Below are 21,513 nucleotides of genomic sequence, written 5' to 3' on the forward strand. Positions count from 1 at the left end.
GATTTGGAGAGGGTGTGAAAGGGAGAGAAAGATAGAGGAAGAGAAAGAAGGAAAGAGTGGAAGAAAGGACGAGAAAGGGGGGAAAGGAAGAGACTGACAAGCTAACGTTTTTATGAAGAATGATTAGAAGAGAAAGGTGGAGAGAGGAAGGGAAAGAAGAGAAAGGGAGACATAGGAGAGAGCAAAAGATGGGGAGAATGAACGAGTTGGAGAGGGAATGAAAGGGAGAGAATAATAGAAGAAGCAAAAGAGGGAGAAAGTGGAAGACAAAGCAGAGAAAGAGGGAGAGGGAGGGAGGGAGAAAAGAAGAGACAGGAAGAGAGGAATAAAGAGGAAGAGGGGGAGAGGGAAAAGGGGGAGGGGGAGAAAGTGGGAGAGAGAGAGGGGAAGAGAAAAGGAGAAATGGTAAAAAAAGTCCACGTCTAGATGTCTTTCAGGTTACAGCAACATCCTTTCACTCAAAGCCGAATCAATCCTTGCCCCTTCTGCCACCCTGGTTTCTCTCGACATTAATTAAGCTTCAGTCCATTTTTTTTCCCAGCCTGAAAGACCCAGCGTGGAAGGCAAAGGCTGTCACAAGGAATAATATTTTCCAAGCAACACTCAAAGTCTGCCTGTGGGCCTAAAGCCTCTTTCTGTCTGTTCTTACCAAGCTGGGCAGGAAATCATCTGTGGGCAATACCGACCAAATTAACGCTGGATTTCCCAGCAAGGCTTCCAGTCCCCGAGAAATCAACATTACCAGTAAAAAAGTGCTGTACAAATCTTTGTAATAATAATGATATTAATAATAATTGTGGTACTTGTTAAGCATTTACTATGTGTTAAGCACTGTACTAAGCACTGGGGTGGATACAAGCAAGATATTTGGGTTGGATATGGTCCCCGTACCACGTGGGGCTCAGGGTCCTAATCCCCTTTCTATAGATGGGGAAACTAAGGCCCAGAGTAGTGAAGTGACTTTCAAAGGTCACAGAGCATACAAGCAGCAGAGTCAGGATTAGAATCCAGGTCTGCTTGATCCCAGGACCTTGCTTTATTCCTGTAGACATATTCTGCTCTTTTCATCACTTACTGTTCATTTAAAAAAAAAAATGTCTCCAGCTTTAACCAGTATTAGTCAACCATTCAGAAGTGAATTCAGGTGATACATATATCTTTTTATACAGCTGCTTCCTCTACCTGCAATTTATTTTAGCTTTTGTCTCCTTGAGAGCAGGGATCCTGTCTACTTACTCCACTGTACTCTCCCAACCACTTCGTACAGTGCTCTTCCCCTAGTAAAGCACTCAGTGTATACCTGATAGATTGATCGGATGCTTTAATCAATCAGTGGAATTTGTTGAGCACTTAGAGTGTGCAGAGCACTGCACTAAGGCCTTGGGTGAGATAATGAAGCAAAGTTGGTAGATACGTTTCCTGCCCACAGTGAGCTTTCGTTCTAACTATGCTGATCTGGTTGCTTTCGCTTCCTTAGCATGCATACTCTAGGTGCAATCAGAGAAGCAACATGGATAGAGCCCAGACCTCGGAGTCAGAAGGACCTGGGTTCTAATCCCCACTCCGCCACTTGTCTGCTACGTGACTTTGGGCAAGTCACTTCACTTCTCCGTGCCTCAGTTACATCATCTGTCAAGTGGGGATCGACTGAGCCCCATGTGGGACAGGGACTGTTTCCAACCCAATTTGCTTGTGCCTAAGCCAGGGTTTAGTACAGTGCCTGGCACACAGTAAGTGCTTAAATACCACACATTAGTGTTATTAGATGGGATTATTTGCTCAAGTGCTGTGCTACTTGTGGATTTTAAAAGCCCTATTTTCCCCATCCCAGCTCCCCTTAAACTGGTCCCCAGCCCTTGTTCCCAAAAGGGGTTCAGAATAATAACTGTGGTATTTGTTAAGCACTTACTCTATGCCAGGCACTGTTCTAAGCGTGGTGTAGATACAAGGATGGACGCAGTCCATGTCCTACATGGGGCTCCCAGTCTTAATCTCCATTTTCTAGATGAGGTAACTGAGGCCCAGAGAAGTGAAGGGAATAGCCCAAGGTCGCACAGTCGAATCTAGGTGCTTCTCATGCCCAGTTCTGTGCCCTTGCCACTAGGCCACACTGCTGGCCCCTTGTCCCCAGGGTTCAGCCCAGCACACAATGCTCTGGGACCAGGCCCAAACCGTTGACTCTGGTTCCTCAACCGGTCCATTCCACGGGGCTATGTGGCCGGTCCCGAGGAGAGTCAAACTTTCCTGCTGCTCTCCCTCTGAAGTCCTGGGGGAGACACTGCAAGGAGGGAGGTGTGAGGTAAAGCAAACAGGGGGTTTGGGCCAGGGCCCAGCAAAGATGGTTCACTCAACCCCTTAGCTGTCAGCTCCGGTCAGAATTAAAATCAAACGACCTATCTGAGGTAGAAATAATAATAAAAAAAAGTCCAGCCAGCTAGCAAGCAAGGGGCTGGTGACTGAGGTCTCAAGGAATGCTGTGGTTGAAATTTTTTTTTTTTCATTTGTTTCTGGCACAAAATATCCCCCGTGAAGGAACCGACCTCTTTGCCGTGACAAAGGCCTCTTTCTTACGCCAGTTTAATCGCTCCGATACCCCGAGGAATGCCGGCCAGAGATGGCCCAGCCCCCTTTCTTTCGGGGCAGGGTGTTGGAAGGAAACCGTTCAACAGCGTTCAGAGCAGAGCCCAGGGCCTCTCTCTCCTTCTGAGATTGCGCTTGAAGAGAGAGTGATTTCAAACAACGCTAGGCCTGCAACGTTTGGCTGGTCTGAGGGGACAGGAAACAAAGCTAACCCAACCACCAAGGAGCAGAGGAGGCTTGTGCTGGGGACTGGCGGAAGCCGGGAACCGTGAACATTTAGGGATTCAAAACCACCTGGGTGAATTCTTCAGTCCCACCCCTCTATCCTCCCTTCCTGGAAATCCATCTGCTGAGGTAATTGGGGCTTTTCCTTCACTAAGTTCGGAGAGAGCCTCAAGAACTGCAGTAAAAACACTAACTGCGGTGTTTAAGAGCTATGTGCCAGGTGCTGGGTGGAAATACCAGACAAGGCTCTTCATATCTGACAGACAATTCCTCTGCATTCCTTCAAAGCCTTATTGAAGGCACATCTCCTCCAAGAGGCCTTCCCTGACTAAGCCTTCCTTTCCGCTTCTCTCAAACCTTTCTGCATCATTCGACTTGCTCCCTTTATTCATCCCTCCTCCCAGCCCCTCAACACTTATGTACATATCTGTAATGGTATTTATTTATATTAATGTCTGTCTCCTGCTCGAGACTGTAAGCTCATTGTGGGCAGGTACTCTCTCTCTTATATTGCACTCGCCCAAGCCCTTAGTACAGTGTTCCGCACACAGCTTGCATTTAGAAAATACAAATACAACTCAGGGATTACTGTAAGCTCACGATGGCAGAGAATGTGTCGGCTATATTGTTATACCGCACTCTCCCAAGCACCTAGTACAGTGCTCTGCACATAGTAAAAGCTCAATAAACACCATTAATTAATTGCTTGAATCTATCCCAGTGCTTAATACAGTGCTTGGCACCTTAGTAACCACAACATAGTAAATATGGTATTTCTTAAGCGCTTACCATGTGTCAACCACAGTTATAAGTGCTGGGGTAAATACAAGTTAATCAGGTCAATCAATAGTATCGACTGAATGCTTACTGTTAGCAGAGAAAGGCGCTCATCGGATAGTGAATTATTTGTTTAATGCCATAATTGTGATGATGGTTTCAAAGCAAAGAAGCCATAGCATGCAGACTCTGGGGCCTTACCTCCACACCTTGAATCAATGCCAAAACTATTTCCTAAAGATGAGAAGATCCCAGAATTGAAAGCATCTGCCTAACCTAAGCAGCGAGACTGGGTAGCTCAGTTGGCTTAGCAATAGTCAGGGGGGTAGCAGTCAATCAATCAACACTATTTGTTGAGCACTTACTGTGTGCAGAGGACTGTACTAATCAGTTTGTTCAATGGTATTTATTGAGCATTTACTGTGTGCAGAGCACTGTACTAAGCAGTTGGGAGAGTACAATAGACAGACACTTTCCCATCCCACAGTGAGCCCAGTCCTCACCAAATCACGGGGCAGGAAGGAAGAAGCTGTAAATATCACCCTTATATTTCAGATGGGGAAACTGAGGCCCCTCAACCCCACAATGCTCACGTCCATATCCCTAATTTATTCAAGGATATTTATGTCTGTCTCTCCTTCTAGACTGGAAGTTTCTGGTGGGCAGGGAACGTGTCTATCGACTCTATTCTACTGGCTTCTCCCAAGAGCTTATTCCAGTGCTCTGCACATAGGAAGCGCTCAATAAATCCCACTGATTGTCTGTTTCTCCATGACAGAGGAGAAGATGCTTCTGCAAGACTCAAGAGCGTTAGGAAGAGGAACAGGAAAACAGATGTGCCTCTGTGGGTTTGTGTGCAACTTTGCGGGAGGCAGGGAGGAAAAGAGGCCTAAGAATTTTCCTTCGTGGCCCTTGGCATGAATATGTTGCAAAAGAGAAAAATGACTTATTCCATATGTCAACAGCCCTGAAATGGCTTAAGTACATCTTCCCCCTTGCGCTGGATAGAAGAGCTGCCAACATATGGAACGAGTTATTTTTACCCTGGAGAATAAATTCTGCCTTAAGTACCTTGCTGACGTACATCAGCCTTTCTGTGGGCCAATTACGTGTTTTTTGGGTTGTTTTTTTTCAGATGTCCGGGGGGGGGGGGGGGGGGGGGGGGCGGTGTGGGCTGAGTGGGGACAAGTGACAACTTTATTGTCATTCTTTGACAGATGGTATGCCAAGACAAAGGAGGCTTCAAAGAGCTGTTTCTGTGGTGATGCAAAGCAAAGAGCACTGGGAAAAGGATCTTGAAGCCAGACCCTCCCCTGCCTGCGGAACATTCCCGTAAGCATATCAATCAATCATATTTCTTGAGTGCTTACTATCTGCAGAGCACTGTTCTCAGTGCTTGGGAGAGTTCAAGAGAGTTGTAAGACATACTCTCCGACCACGAGGAGCTTCACACCAATAGCATTTATCCACTTTCTCGTGTGGAGAGTGTTGCTCACTTTGGAACTTCTTTAGAAGGCCCTGAATTTCCGAAAGAAAACTGGAAAAAGCAGCATAGCCTGGTGGAAGGAGTCTGAGCCTGAGAGTCAGAAGGACCTGGGTTCTAATCCTGACTCTGCTACTTGCCTCCTGGGTGACCTGGTGCAAGTCACTTGACTTCTCTGTGCCTTGGTCTCCCCATCTGTAAAATGGGGATTCAATGACTGTTCTCCCTTTCCCTTAGACAGTGAGCCCCATGTGGGAAAGGGATTATGAGTAATCTGATGGACCTGTGACTACTACAATGCTCAGCAAAAGTGCTTTGCATGTAGTGAGCACTTAATACCGCAATGGTTATTATAATTTCCCTATCAAGACTGCCTGAGTACCAGGAAGTCCTGAAGGACTTTTGGGGTAAAGATCGCTAACCCGATCCTGGAAAATCAAGGGATGGAAAAGAAGTGTACTCCTCAGATTCCCATCTCTTCCCACAAACCCAGGGTCAATCTCTTTTTCTATGGTATTTGTTAAGCACTTACTATGTGCCAGGCACTTTACTAAGTGCTGGGGTAGATACAAGCAAACTGGGTTGGACACAGTTCCTGGTCCATGTGGGGCTCAGTCTCAATTCCCATTTTACCGATGAGGTAACTGAGGTACAGAGAAGTGAAGTGTCTTGCCCAAGGTCACACAGCAAACGAGTGGAAGAGCCTGGATTAGAACTCATGATCCTCTGCCTCCCAGGCCCGTGCTTTATCCACTCTACCATGCTTGTATCTCTCCCGACTTTTAGAACAATGTTTGGTACAAAGTAAGTGCTTTACAAGTACAATTTTTTAAAATAAAGTACTTAGTCCAGGTCTCTCACACGGTAAGCTTTCAAAAAATACCATCAATTGATTTAATAAGAGTTGCCTATGGGGAAAACTGATCGGGGCCATAATAATAATTGTATTTGTTAAGTGCCTACTATGTGCTAGGCACTGTACTAAGCGCTGGGATGGATATAAGCAAAGCAGGTTGGACATAGTCCCCGTCCTACATAGGGCTCACAGTCTTAATCTCCATTTTACAGATGAGGGAACTGACACAGAGATGTAAAGCGACTTGCCCTAGGTCACACAGTACACAGGTGATGGAACTGGGTTTAGAACCCAGGCCTTCTGATTCCCAGGCCCGTGCTCTATACACAAGGCCACTTTGCTTCTCAAGCATTTGGTGATGCATCCTCTACTTTCCTAGGCTGTGAGCTCCTCATGGGCAGGGAATGTGTGGACCAACTCTGTTGTTCTCTACTCTCCCAAGCCCTTAGTACAGGGTTCTGCACACAGTGAGCACTCAGTAAGTACGATTGATGGACCGATTTCCTAAGAATGAAGCAAAAGAAGAGAGGAGGATGGAAAAACAGGCTATGAACACTGGGTGGCAGCAGATTTACATAAATCTTTGAGCTGTAGGAATGGAAGCTCAACAGATCGGGGAGAGAATAATCATAATAATAATTATAATAATAGTACTTGTCAAGTGCTTACTATGCGCCGAACACCGTTCTAAGCGCAGGGGTAGCTACAACTGAATCAGGTTGGACACAGTTCCTGTCTCACATGGGGCTCACACTCTCATTTCCCAATTAACAGATGAGATAACTGAGACCCAGACAAGTGAAATGATTTGTCCAAGGTCACCTAGCAGACATATGGTGGAGCTGGGATTAGACCCCAGGTCCTTCCGACTTTCAAGCCAATATCTGCAGAGAAGTCTTACTCCTGAATTGTATTCGGGTGCTGTGACAAGTTGAAGCCCTCTCACGGTCTCACCCGGAGAGCTTCCATTACTCCATTAGTCTCGACTACCGGAGGGAGAGTTAAGTAGAGACCTATCCATTCCATTCCTAGCTTGGCGAGTGGTTAAAGGGCGGAAGGCAATGTGCTACAAATCAAAACTCCCCTGTGCTGGCAATAGCGGCACGGGAGAGAGTCAAGGGTGGAGACACGAGTTTACTGCGTGGAAGGTGGCAATGGTAAACCACTTCCAGATTTTATACCAAGAAAACTCTACAGATCCACTACCAGAACGATTGCAGACGGACAGCGGGGCGTTCCGGGAGAGACGTGTCCGTTATGTCGCTATGGATCGGAAACGACTCAACGGCATAAGACAAGTCGAACCCTGTACTAAGCTTCTGGGAGAGGACAATACAGTGAGAAGCGATCCTCACCTTTAAGGAGCTTACAATCCAATGGGAACCATTTGAAAACGTGTGTTTAAAAGCAGACTGATGGTGACTTGGGCAAGTCACTTTACTTCTCTGGGCCCGTTGCCTCATTCATAAAATGGGGATTAAGCCCGTGAGCCCTTTGGGGGAAATGGACTGTGTCCAACCTGACTAGCCTGTAGCTTGCATCTATCCCAGTGCTTAGTACAGTGTCAGGTGCATAGTAAATGCTTCAGAGATACCATTAACAGAAAAAAGAGGATTCTTTGACCGGGAGAAGTGGCAAAGTACCCAAATTCCCTACCTTTTAAAGTGTACTAGAGAAGCTGCGTGACCTAGTGGAAAGAGCAAGGGCTTGGGCATCAGAAGACCTGGGCTGTAATCCTGGCTCTGGCAGTTGTCTGCTGGGAGGCCCTGGGTGTGTCAATCTACTGTTCTGTACCCCAGTTTTGACGTCTGCAAAATAGGGATTAAATCCACCTCCCTCTTACTTAGACTGTGAACCCTGTCTGGAACAGGAACTGTATCCTATCTGATTATTTTGTATCTACCTTAGTGCTTTGAATCAATACCTTATCATGGCAGAAGAGTTTGCATATGCTGATGAAGCTTAGAGCTATGCAATATACACCTACCCATAATGGAAAGGTCTAAGCCTAAGCGCCAGACAAAGTTGATTCACCTGTTCTGGGCAGCAGCGACATGGGGAAGAGTCAAACGCGGATGATCAAGTGATAAAAACATGGATCAAAGACAACAGCAGACAAGTTTTTAACTGTGCAGAAGAAGGCAACAGTAAACCACCTCCATATATTCACCAAGAAAACGCTATGGATTCACACTCCAGAATGACTTTAAATGATGATAGGATGCTCTGTGACCATGGAGTAGCTACGTGTCCGAAATGACTCGACAGCATTTGAAGACAACCTTAGTGCTTAGTACAGTGTTTGGTACTTAAGAAGTGCTTAACAAGTACCATAAAAAAAAAGGCCACCTCTCCCAGGAAATGGTCCCCACCTTCCCCGATCACATGATCCCAGTCATGAACCCTAGAACATGTACATATCTATTTCATTAATTCATCATTTGTTTTTTGACATTTTCCTTGTCTTATTTTTCCTCTTACCATTTACCTCTATTTTTCCTATGAACCTTGAAAGGTGTATAAAGTTGGAGTTTTGCCTGACCTTCTCTTTGGCAGTGAGACCTGGATCGCTTGCAGGGGATGAATGAAAAGAGGCAGGGGAAGGGATCAGATGGGCCTCCATTCTTTCAGCCCCAGGACACTGTCATTCATGGCCGCAGAAAAAGGCAAGCACCGCTTTGGGAGCTAAATGGGCTGAACCAGCTCAGCCTCCTCTTAAGAAGACTAATATTTTTCATATTTGTTAAGCGCTTACAACGTGTCAAGCGGTGAGGTGGATACAATGCAACTCTGACACACCACCTCTGTCCCTCATGGGGCTCCCATTCTAACAGGAAGGGAAAACAGGTATAAATCCCCATTTTGCAGATGAGGGAATTAAAGCTCATTATAATAATAATAATGATGATGATAATTGTGGTATTTCTTAAGCACTTACTGTGTGCCAAGCACTGTACTAAGTGCTGGGGCAAATAACAATAATAATCATGGCATTTATTAAGCGCTAATTATGTGCCAGGCACTTCAGTACTAAGGGCTGAAGTGGATACAAGCAAATAGGGTTGGACACAGTCCCTGTCCCGCATAGAGTTCAGTCTTATTCCCCATTTTATAGACGAGGTAAATGGGTCACAGAGAAGTGAAGTGACTTGCCTAAGGTCACATGGCAGACAAGATGCAGAGCCGAGATTAGAACTCATGACCTTCTGACTCCCAGACCCACGCTCTACCCACTACGAGTTGGGTCGGACACAGTCCCTGTCCCATGTAGGGCTCACAGTCTTAATCCCCGTTATCCAGATGAGGAACCTGAGACTCAGAGAAGTGATTTGCCCAAGGTCACCCAGCAGACACGTGGTGAACCTGGAATTAAAACCCTGTCCACTGGCTACCAGGCTTGAGCTCTTGCCACTAGGCCTTGCTGCTTCCTAGAGATGTCAAGTGACTTGCTCAAGGTCACATGGCTGGCAAGTGGAGGGCCCTGGACTAGAACCCAGGTCTCCTGCCTCTCAGTACTTGGCTACCTTCCATGCCAAGCCCAATACCAGGGTGTGGTGCTTGTCAATCCTCCTCACACACGGGTCACAGCCGTTCACCTGAGCTCTCAGACTCCTCCTGGCTCCATGAGGGGCCTCAGTCAATCAGCCAAGAGCAAACCGGCCCTCCTCCGACCCCCTGTTCCGGTACCCATAGCAACGGGGCTTGAACTCACCTGGCTCTATCGAAGGTGGCTGATGATGTTTTTCCAATGGCTCCAAATCCAACCCCGACAGCAAGCCCTTCTGAAAAAGACAATGAGAAGGTTCCAAAGGTTACTGACTCAGCCCTCATTTCCTCTTCCCCCCATCCCTTCTGCATCCTCCTTGCACTCGGATTTATACCCTTTATTCATCCCTCCTTCAGCCCCACAGCACTTTGGCCCACAGAGGAAATTTCCAGATTTACATTAACGTCTGCCTCTCCCTCTGGACCGCAAGCTTCTTGTGGGCAGAGAAGGTACCTATCAACTCTTATGTGGAGACGGAGGACCTGAGTTTTAATCGTAGCTCTGTCGATTGTCTACTCTGTGATCTTGGACAAGTTCCTTCACTGTGCCTTGGTTACCCTCTTCTGTCAAATGGGGATCAAGACTGTGAGCCCTGGGTGGGACATGGACTGGGTCCAACCTGTTCAGCTTGTATCTACTCCAGAGCTTAATAGGGGGTCTGACACATAGTAAGCATTTAACAAGTGCCTTTTAAAAAATACTCTCTCAAGTGCTTAGTACAATTTTCTGCCCACAGTCAGTGCTCAATAAATACTAACGATTGATTAAACAGGGGCCCATCCTCTCCTAGAGTATACTTTCTGGTTAAGGGCCCCAGCAGAAGCCCTAGGAGACACACTGGAGCACATTGCTAATAATGATAATAATAATTGTAATACTGGTTCATTAGACACCGTGCTAAATGCTGGGGCAGATACAGGATAATCACATCAGACACAGCCCCTGATCCACACAGGGCTTACAGTCCAAGACAGAATGAGAATGGCTGTTTAATCCTCATTTCACTGATAGGGAAAATGAGGCAGAGAGAAGTTGTGAGCTTTATCCAAGGTACTGTTCCTGCTGGAGAACCGAGCAGAATGGGAGATTCCCTTTCTACCACAATAGTAATATCAATAACTACAGCATTGGTTAATTAATCAGCAGTATTTATTGAGCGCTTACTATGTGCAGAGCAGTACACTAAGTGCTTGGGAGAGTACAGTACAGCAGAATTAGCAGATAAACTCCCTGCCCGTATTGAGCACTCACTGCGTGTCCGGCGCTGTTCTAAGCGCTAGAGCAGATACAAGATAAGCAGGTCAGAACCAGTCCCTGTCCCATGGGGGACTGCAGTTTAAGTAGGAGGGAGAGCCGGTATTGAAACCCCATTTTGCAGTTGAGAAAACTGACGCACAGAGAAGATAAGTGACTTGCCCAATATCACCCAGCAAGCATTTGGCAGGATCGGGATTAGAAACCAGGCCCTCAGACTTTAAGTGGCTCGACCAAGGTAACCTAGCACATTAGTGGCAGAAACAGGAATAGAAACCAAGACTCCCCGAATCGGGCTCTATCCACTTGGTCACGCTGCTTCTGTGGTCTCTCAATCTTTTAGTACAGTGTGCAGCATACATCAAGCACTCAGTAAATACCACTGATTAATTCTGTCCCAATTCCCTGATAATACTTGACAGTAATAATAATAACAAAGCATCTCAGCTAAAGATTTGGAAGGGAAGGAGATTGAGGGTAAAAGCATTTGGATAATCTGGAGATTTCCCGTGTGCAAAGATAATCTATCGCCAAGCAGAGTCTGTGGAAAATTAGCTCATAAATCATAGCAAAACACTTGGCAAGTATCAAGTCCAACCCGTGTGCTAGATATTAATGAAAGAGAACCCCTCTGCCACCCTCGGCCCCAGCCAGAAAGCTGCACGATGCTCCATTTTCTCATTTTGATCGATCTGAAATACGATATTCACTGCTCTACGGGGTTGAATGGGACAGTCTTTTCTGGTGAGTTTGGCACATCTGACGGGCTTAAGGACACAAATCCAATTCTGGAGAACATGACCAATTATCAGTCAACCAGTCAATGGTATTTACTGAGAGCTTACTGTGTCCAGAGCACTGGACTAAGTGCTTGGGGGAGGACAATAGAAAATAAGCTGAGAGATCATGAATCAAAGGTAAGGCAGAGAGATGTCTCAGAAAGATGACAGAGAAGCTGTTTTCTTTAAAAGATAAGATGAAAAAGAACAGTGGTAAAGAAGGTAAGGGGGGTGGGTGGAATAAGGAAACTATCTATCCAATAAGGTTTAAGGAAAGGCAGGGGAGACTAAACCAGATTGACAAAAGCCTAGGAAATGTATGCTTGGAAAGTAGCTTTTGTTCTCAATCAGTTGTATTTATTGAGTGCTTACTGTGTGCAGAGCACTGCACTAAGCACTTGGGAGAGCACCCCACAACACAGAAGAGTTCCCTTCCTATTTACAAAGAGTCTGTTCTCCAAAGTGTCAGAAGCAAGATGGCAGGTGGATAGGGCCCAGGCCTGGGAGTAAGAAGGTCAGAGGTTCTGATTCTGGCTCTGCCACTTGTACGCTGTGTGGCCTTGGGCAAATCACTTCACTTCTCTGTGCCTCAGTTACCTCATCTGGAAAATAGAGATTAAGAATGTGAGCCCCACATGGGACAACCTGGTTACCTTGTATCTACCTCAGCACTTAGAACAGTGCTTGGCACATAGGGCTTAACAAATACCACGATTATTTATTTTTGTTCAAGGACCAGGTCCAACCCGATTTGCTTGTATCCACCCCAACGCTAAGTACAGTGCCTGGCACATAGTATAAGCGCTTAACCAATTCCATAATTATTTTTTATCATTATTCTGTCTCTCTCTAGGTTCTGAAGCAAAAGGTATGGAAAAAAGCCCTGGGGGAGAAGCCTAAGACTCAAGTTTAAAATGCTTTCTGTGCTGTGTGGGGTTTTCATTCCAAAGGCTTTATTTGGACCCTGGGATTAGCAGTGAGACGAATGCTATCATAATCTGTCTTTTAAAGGGCTCGGGTAAGTACCCTTAGTGTGCATCTATAGGCAATGGATATCATTACCCGTCAACTTTAGCGAACAAAACGGAACAGAGAAGAAAAGATGTGGCATGCCTAGTGGTTAACCCTAACCGCTGCCTCCCAGTGAACTCCTTGTAATCTTGTACCTTCATCCAGTGGTTAGTACAGTACAGTATTAGAAGCAGCATGGCCTAGTGGCAAGAGCCAGGGCTCGGGAGTCAGAGGACGTGGGTTCTAATCCCAGGTCCGCCACTTGCCTGCTCCGTGACCTTGGGCAAGTCACTTCACTTCTCTGTGCCTCAGTTACCTCATCGGTTAAATGGGGATTGAGACTGTGATCCCCATGTGGGACAGGAAGTCTGTCCAAGCTGATTACCTTAGAATTGTGCTTAGCGCATGGTAAGCTCTTAACAAACACCATCATTATAATTATTATTTTTAATAGAGTTCCTACCCACAGTAAGCACTTAAATGCCATTATTATTATCATTATCAATGAGCTAGTCAGATAGGGAGAAGCCACATCCCACCATCGGCCATAAGAGAAAGCAAACTCTACCACGCCGAGATTATCATCAACATCATCATCGACGGTATTTATTGAACGATTACTATGTGCAGAGGCCTGTACTAAGCTCTTTGGAGAGTACTATACAACAGTGACTCACCCAAGGTTCCACCGCAGGCCACTAGATTAAACAATCCCACACACTGTTACCTGTTCCTTAGATTTTCAAAAAAGCATAAAACCATCAGAGGATCCATAAAAGACACCATAAACCTGCAGGCATGGTCTGGTAATAAAACAGCCCATCTCCTCAGTACCCCGAGAAAGTAGGCCCTGAACTACTTTGTACCCATCAGAAACAGATGGACTGCAATACTGAAACGAGGGAAAAATCAATGCGTGATTTAGAGAGATGTCTTTTTTTTCTTGAGAAGTCCAAGGATCACTGAAACTTCAACATCCAGTGCAATGGTAATTAAAAACAAAACAAAAAACAAACAAGAAGCAATAAAAAAAAATGCTCTCTGAAAAAGAAACTTGGTTAAGCCAAACAGAATCAGAGTGAAAACTATCTCCTAGAACTGAGTGGAATATGGAGAAGAGATTCCCTTTGCCTGAATATCTCAAAAATGTCTGTTTTCTGACCAGATATCTTTTCAGTTTGCCCCCGGGGAAGAGAGAAATAGGAAGCTTGGGTTTTTCCACAAATCGCCACACACCGTTTTGTCTCTTTTTTGACATTCAAATAGCTCAGTCTGCCTGCTTGCCAAGAGCAGGATGCTTGCTTGTCATTTAGGTGAAAAATAAGAGTCTGTCCCTGCTGTCTCTTCCAAGTCCCTCCTCCCCGGGTGATCAGCGTGGCAAACCTGAAAGCCATCTCTGATCATGCCTACGGCCTTGACAGGGGGATCTGAGGAGAAAATTAGAAGTGGAGGAAGCTATGCTCTTCGAGGCCTGCAGTCGTTGGCTGAGCTACATACACTTTGACAAAGATAAACCCCATTCAATCATCCCTGAAATGCAGTTTTGAGTCAGTGAACAGGCAGAGAAGGCTGATTTCTATCTTCACAGTTCAGTTGCCCCAAACAGCCCAGGTGTTAACTCAGAAATCTGGTCCCTGTCAGACCGGAACTCCAGACGGACCCTCAAGTTGGGTAGTAGAAATGAAAGCTCCCCCTTGAACCTCTGCTGGAGTGGAAAGAGCCCGGGCCCGGGAGTCAGAGATCCTGGGTTCTAATCCTGACTCTGCATCTTGCCTGCTTTGTGACATCTAGTGGCCTAGTGGAAAGAGCCCAGGCCTGGGAGACAGTAGGGTCTGTGTCCTAATCTCAGCTGGGCAAATTGTTTGCTTTGGGACCTTGGACAAGCCACTTCACTTCTCTGTGCCTCAATTTCCTCAACTATAAAATGGGGATACTGGTTCTCCCTCCTGCTTAGACTGTGAGCCCCATGTGGGACAGGAATTGTATCCAACCTAATTAATTTGTACACTTAGAACATTGTTTGATTCATAGTAAGCACATAACAAATATCAGAAAAGCCTGCCTGGCCTAGGATATTATTGATAATAATGTTATTATATATCATAATAATGGTACTTGATAAGTGCTTACTTTGTGTCAAAAACTGTACTAAGCAAAGCAGCGTGGCTCAGTGGAAAGAGCACGGGCTTTGGAGTCAGAGGTCATGAGTTCGAATCCCGGCTCGGCCACTTGTCAGCTGTGTGACTGTGGGCAAGTCACTTAACTTCTCTGGGCCTCAGTTACCTCATCTGTAAAATGGGGATTAAGACTGTGAGCCCCCATGTGGGACAACCTGATTCCCCTATGTCTACCCCAGCGCTTAGAACAGTGCTCGGCACAAAGTAAGCGCTTAACAAATACCAACATTATTATTATTATTATTACAAGATCATCAGGTCCCCCATGGAACTCAGAGTAGGAGGGAGAGAAGAGATAGAGAATCACCATTTTGCAGATGAGGCAATGGAGGCCCAGAGAATTGAAGTGACCTGCCCAAGGTCACACAGCAGGTACTTGGCAGAGCAGGAATTACAATCCAGGTCTTTGGACTCCAAGGCCAGGGTTCTTCTCAACGGGGAGCCGGATTCAGGAACGGGCCAGACAGAATACACCAGACAACACAGGGTCATTCACTTATTCATTCCTTCAATTGCATTTATTGAGCACTTACTCTTATGCACAGCACTGTACTAAGTGCTTGGAAAAATACAACATGACAATAAACAGACACATCCCCTGCTTTCCATGAGGTTACAGTCTTTTCAGGACTCCATCATTTCTCTTCTCCTGTCCCTTCCCACCACAAAATCACCAGCCCGGACTCTAATCCTGCCATTTATCAGCTCAGAGACTTGAATTCCCCAGCTGCGAAATGGGGAAAGACGATGGAAGGGCTACACAAGTCTCTAGCCCTGCTGTCCCTGCCCTTTAAGCCCTCCACGCTCAACACGTGGCCAATATTAAATCCCGTGGGAATACTGATGCAACGAGATGCCCCCTGGCAGCTGGAGCCTGAGGCTCTGGGTTGGTGATCTAGCTATATGCGGGGACCTCCTTAAATAATAGGGAGATCAACAGCACCCTCTTCCCCTCTCCTCTCTGACCAACACTTTGTTCCTGGTTCCTGGGGCATTTACAAACTGGGGGTGACGATGACTGAAGTACTCTGATCTGCTCTGAGGGATTTACCAAGACGTTAGAGAGTAAACCAGGCGCTGGTTTCCAAGCAACTGGTCTTTGGGTCATCTATTTTGGCTCTATATTTAAAAATGCTGTCCCTCCACACATCACAACCAAATTAAATGGAACAGAGCAAGGCAGCCCTAAGGAAACAATGACATAAAGCAATGCCTTTCTTGATTTTTTTTTTGTGGGGGTGGGGGGGCAGTTTATGGTATTTGTTAAGCACTTTCCATGTGCCAGGCAGTGTACTAAGTGCTGGGGTGGATACAAACTGATCAGGTGGGACACATGGCACTCAGTCTTAAACCTCATTCTTCAGATGAGGTAACTGAGGCCCAGAGACGTGAAGTGACTTGCCCAAGGTCACACAGCAGATAAAGTGGTGGAGTTGGAATTAGAACCCAGGTTCTATGACTCCCAGGCCAGTGCTTTGTCCACTAGGCTGCACTGCTTCTCTAATAATAACAACTGTGGTATTTGTTAAACCCTTACTATGTGCCAAACACTGTTCTAAGCACTTGGGTAGATACTATGTATCAGGTTGGACACAGTCCATGTCTCACATGGAGCTCAAAGTCTTAATCCCCATTTTACAGAAGAGGTAACTGAGGTACAGAGAAGCCAAGCGACTTGCACAAGGTCACACAACACACAATTGGAAGAGCTGGAATTAGAACCCAGGCCCCTGGGAGTTAGAAGGACCTGAGTTCTAATTCCAGCTCCACCACTTTTCTGCCGTGTGACCTCAAGAAAGTACTTGGCTTCTCTTGCCTCAGTTACCTCATCTATTTAATGGGGATTAAGAGCGTTAGCCCCACGTGGGAAACGACCTGTGTCCAACCTGATTAGCTTGTATCTACCCCAGTGCTTAGTACTGTTTCTGGCACTGTACGCGTTTAACAAATGCCATACAAAAAAATAGAAAAATAAACAGAAATGGCTGCCATCCTCAGGGACCTAGCAAGCTGAGAAAGAAAAAAAATCCCATGGAAAGAATTAAAAATTCAAACTCAAAAAAACCCACAACTTTTCGAGCACTCTGCATTGTGAGAATCCAAACAGGAATCGACGAGAGACTTCTCAAGAGGCCAGCTGCCAGGAGGGGAACTCTGGGTGGGAGTTTTTTCCGGCAAAGGCTTTCCTGCTTGCTGTGCTCGTTCTCGCTGGTTTATTCCCTCTCAGAGAGCTTCCGACGGATGCTCCCTGGCCTGGAGACGGAATCCTCTTCCGCTCTCCCGCCCCCGGCCTCCCATCTATTTATGAAGCTCCTTTGCCAGGAGGCTGCCACACAATCACCGTAGTATTTGTTAAGCGCTTACTATGTGCTGAGCACTGTCCCAAGTGCTAGGGTGGACACAAGCAAATCAGGTTGAACACAGTCTCTGTTCCACATTGAGGCTCTCAGTCTCAATCCCTATTTTCCAGATGAGGTAACTGAGGCCCGGGGAAGGAAAGTGACTTGCCCAAGGTCACCCAGCAGACTAGTGGCAGAGTCGGAATTAGAACCCAGGTCCTTCTGACTCCCAGGCCCGGGGTCTATCCGCTAGGCCATGCTGCTTCTTCACGCAGACTGTAAGCTCCCAATAGACTGTAAGCTCATTGTGGGCAGGGACTATGTTTATTTTTGTACTGTACTCTCCCAAGTGCTTAGTACAGTGGGAAGCAGCGTGGCTCCGTGGAAAGAGCCCGGGCTTGGGAGTCAGAGGTCATGGCTTCGAATCCCTGCCCCGCCACTTGTCAGCTGTGTGAGTGTGGGCAAGTCACTTCACTTCTCTGTGCCTCAGTTGCCTCATCTGTAAAATGGAGATGAAGACTGTGAGTCTCACGTGGGACAACTGATTACCCTGTATCTACCCCAGCGCTTAGAACAGTGCTCTGCACATAGTAAGCGCTTAACAATTACCAACATTATTACAGTGCCCTGTACACTGTAAGCACTCAAAAAATACAACCAAATGCACATACTTCCTCCCCAAGGGGAGAACCTGGCCCTATAGAATAGAACTGGGGTCTGCACTTAGCCAGTGCTTCAAAAACTCAGGACTCCCTTGTCGCAGAGCGGCAGAGAGCGGGCAACGCCTTCTGCCTCGCAAGCGCTTTTCGATCGTTTCAGGTTCCCCACTCCGTCCGGGCCCTGAGCAAAGATATAAGCCAAGCCCCCCACTGCAGTCACAAGCCCCCATGAGCATCCTTCCCTGACTAAGCTCTCCTTTCCTCTTCTCCCTCTCCCTCCTATATCACCTTGACTTCCTCCCTTGATTCATCCCCCCTCCCAGCCCCACAAAACTTACATCCCTATCTGTACTTTATTTCTATCAACGCCTGTCTCCCCGTCTAGACCGTAAGCTCGTTGTGGGGAGGGACTGTTTGTGTTTATTGTTGTATAGTAATAATAATAATGTTGGTATTTGTTAAGCGCTTCCTATGTGTAGAGCACTGTTCTAAGTGATGGGGTAGACACAGGGCAATTAGGTTGTCCCACGTGAGGCTCACAGTTAATCCCCATTTTCCAGATGAGGTAACTGAGGCCCAGAGAAGTGAAGTGACTTGCCCACAGTCACACAGCTGACAAGTGGCAGAGCCGGGAGTCGAACCCATGACCTCTGACTCCGAGGCCCGGGCTCTTTCCACTGAGCCACGCTGCAGTACTCTCCCGAGGGTTTAGTACAGTGCTCTGCGCACAGTAAGTGCTCAATAAATTCAACTGCCTGATGGACGCCACTGCCATTAGCTGCTTCCATATGTCTCCTTGACCACTAACATCTCAGGAGGACCCATTTAATCTCCAGATGTGGATTCCTTGGATTTTTCACCCCAAGCCCCGCTGAGTTGGGTTGTGATATCATTTAGCGGGAGGGGGATCTTTGCAGATGATTCAAGGTGGCTTTCACTCTTTCTGACGTTTCTATCACCCAGCCCGAAGAGCGTTCAGCGCTGTGTCTGGGCTCAGGGAGGTGGATTTCTAAATTGGTCTGTCCATCAACAGTAATAATAATAATTATAGCATTTGTTAAGGGCTATGTGCCAAGCACTGTTCTAAGCACCAGGGTAACAATAATTATAATAATTGTGGTATTTAAGGGCTCACTTTGTGGCAGGCACTGTACTAAGAGCTGGGGTAGATACTAGGTAATTAGGTTGTCCCATGTGGTGTTCATAATCTTAATCTCCATTTTATAGATGAGGTACCTGTACCTTATGTCATTTATTTGCTAAAACTGCTCCACCAGGTTTAGCGCTGACCATTGTCCGAGGAAAGAGTGTGAGGTAAAAAAGCCCTAAACAAAGTAGAGATTCTGATTAAGAAGCTTGATAAGAGTGCATTCCTGGGTTCCCAAGTTCTAAAAATTGAGCTGAAATAATATAAAGCTATTAAAGGCAGTACCTGTACCTCATCTGTACTTCATGTGTGCCTTCTCTGGGGCACAGAGAAGTTAAGTGATTTGCCCAAGGTCACACAGCAGAAAGCTAAGGGAACCAGGATTAGAACCCACATCCTACGACTCCCAAGCCCATGCTCTTGCCACTAAGCCAGCTGCTTGTCTACTGAGAACCAGCTTGAGTGCTTATTCTAGGCATAAATTGGGAGCCATACTGAGACAATCAACAAAGCAACCTGGTCTAGCGGAAAGACCTTACAGTTGGAGGAGTCGGAGGACCTGGGTTCTAATTCCAACTTCACATCTCCATCACAAAGCTGCGATAGCATCCAAGCCAACTCATTCCAGATTCCTCCCTGGTCCTCCTGCCTCTCCCACTCTATCAGTTCATACTCCACCCTGCTGAATGATCCATCTTCTTAGCACCAAGCTCATTTCCATTATTCGATCAATCAGTGGCATTTATTACTAACAACTGTAATAATAATAAAAATGATGGTATTTGTTAAGCACTTACTATATGCCAGGCTCTGTTCTAAGCGCTGGGGTAGATACAATGTAATCGGGTTGGACACAGTCCCTGTCCCACATAGGGCTCACAGTCTTAATCCTCATTTTACAGATGAAATAACTGAAGCAGAGAGCAGTTAAGTGACTGCTCTAGGTCACACAGCAAATGAGTGGCAAAGCTGGGATTAGAACCCAGGTCTATCTGACCCCTCCAGGCCCAAGCTCTATCCACTAGGCAACACTGCTTCTCTATATACCATTACTCTTCCTGCTTCAGAGATAATAACAGGTGCCTAATCTGTCAGGACAAATTGCCTTTAAGCAGAATAGGAGGTTAAAGACAAGCCCACTTGGCAAATTGAACATTTACATATGTACACATAAAGAATGGCCAATTAGGATATTTTATTATTGGTACATATTTACATTACTATCTGGTTGTGTTCCTACACTGAGATGGGATTTTTATCACTGCCTTTAATAGCTTTATATTATTTCAGCTCAATTTTTAGAACTTGGGAACCCAGGAATGCACTCTTATCAAGCTTCTTAATCGGAATCTCTACTTTGTTTAGGGCTTTTTTACCTCACACTATTTCCTCGGACAATGGTCAGCGCTAAACCTGGTGGAGCAGTTTTAGCAAATAAATGACATCTGTCTCCCATGTGATGAACTGGAAGGCAGAGAACACATCTTTGGCTGCTGTTAGATTCTTGCAAGTGCTTAGCGCAGTGATCTGCAAACAGCAGGTGCTCCATAAATACCATCAGTTGGTTCAAAGGCAAAAAGCTCAGGCTCGGTAGTCAGAGGATCGGAGTTCTAATCTCAGCTCCGCCACATGCCTGCTGTGTGATCTTGGGCAAACCGCTTCACTTCTCTGGGCCTCAGTTCCCTCATCTGCAGAACGGGGCTTCTCCACCTGTTCTTCCTCCCTGTGAGCCCCATTAGGGACCTGATGATCTATCTACCCAAGTAAATAGTACACTGCTGTACAAACACTTATCATTAGTCCTAATAACAACAATAATAGCAAATCTAGTCAGCTCACAGCAGATAGAGCTTCAATCCAGTCTGTCTTGCTGGCACGGGGAAGTCATGTCACCACTCAATCATATTAAGCACTTACTGTGTGCAGAGCACTGTATTAAGTGCTTGGAATAGTATAACATAACTATATAACAGACACATTCCCTGCCCACAGCGTGCTTACAGTCACTGAATTAAGGGCGTGGAAGAATACAATATCGCAGAGTGGTTGACACGTTCTCTGCCCACAGGGAGCTTCCAGTCAGACTGGAGAGAGATGAGAAGTAGCACAGTCCAGTGGATAGAGGCTGGGCCTAGGAGTGGGAAGGTTCTGGGTTCTAATCAGAAGAAGCGTGGCTCAGTGGAAAGAGCCTGGGCTTGGGAGTCAGAGGTCATGGGTTCGACTTCCGGCTCTGCCAATTGTCAGCTGTGGGACTGTGGGCAAGTCACTTCACTTCTCTGTGTCTCAGTTACCTCATCTGTAAATTGGGGATTAAATGTGAGCCTCACGTGGGACAACCTGATTACCCTGTATCTACCCCAGCACTTAGATCAGTGCTCTGCACATAGTAAGCGCTTAACAAATACCAACATTATTATCATTATCATTATTATTATTATTAATCCCGGCTCTGCCACTTGTTTGCAGTGTGACCTCAGTCAAGTCACTTCACTTCTCTGGGCCTCAGTTCCCCCGTCTGTCAAATGGGGGTTAAAACTGTGAGTCCCTTGTGGGACATGGCCTGGGTCCAACCTGATTAGTTTATCTACCCCAGTGCTTAAGACTGTAACAAGCATTTAACAAATGCCATAAAAAAGGAATGTTTCTCTGGCCCTTCAGTCAAGAACTGCCCTGCCTGGA

At 46.2% G+C, this 21,513-nt stretch overlaps 1 protein-coding gene across 6 annotated transcripts in view; it reads right to left on the reverse strand.

Moving 5' to 3' along the window:
- The window catches only part of SLC39A11 (solute carrier family 39 member 11), a 233,827-nt gene that overhangs the window by 40,336 nt on the left and 171,978 nt on the right, over positions 1-21,513 (reverse strand). For all 6 annotated transcript variants that reach the window (XM_029080018.1, XM_029080017.1, XM_029080019.1 and 3 more), the window contains one exon: positions 9,634-9,703. In XM_029080018.1, the coding sequence (XP_028935851.1) occupies positions 9,634-9,703 (70 nt within the window). The remainder of the gene's footprint in view (positions 1-9,633; positions 9,704-21,513) is intronic.

This window comes from Ornithorhynchus anatinus, chromosome 15 (genome assembly GCF_004115215.2).
Source record: "Ornithorhynchus anatinus isolate Pmale09 chromosome 15, mOrnAna1.pri.v4, whole genome shotgun sequence".
Classification (NCBI taxonomy): domain Eukaryota; kingdom Metazoa; phylum Chordata; class Mammalia; order Monotremata; family Ornithorhynchidae; genus Ornithorhynchus; species Ornithorhynchus anatinus.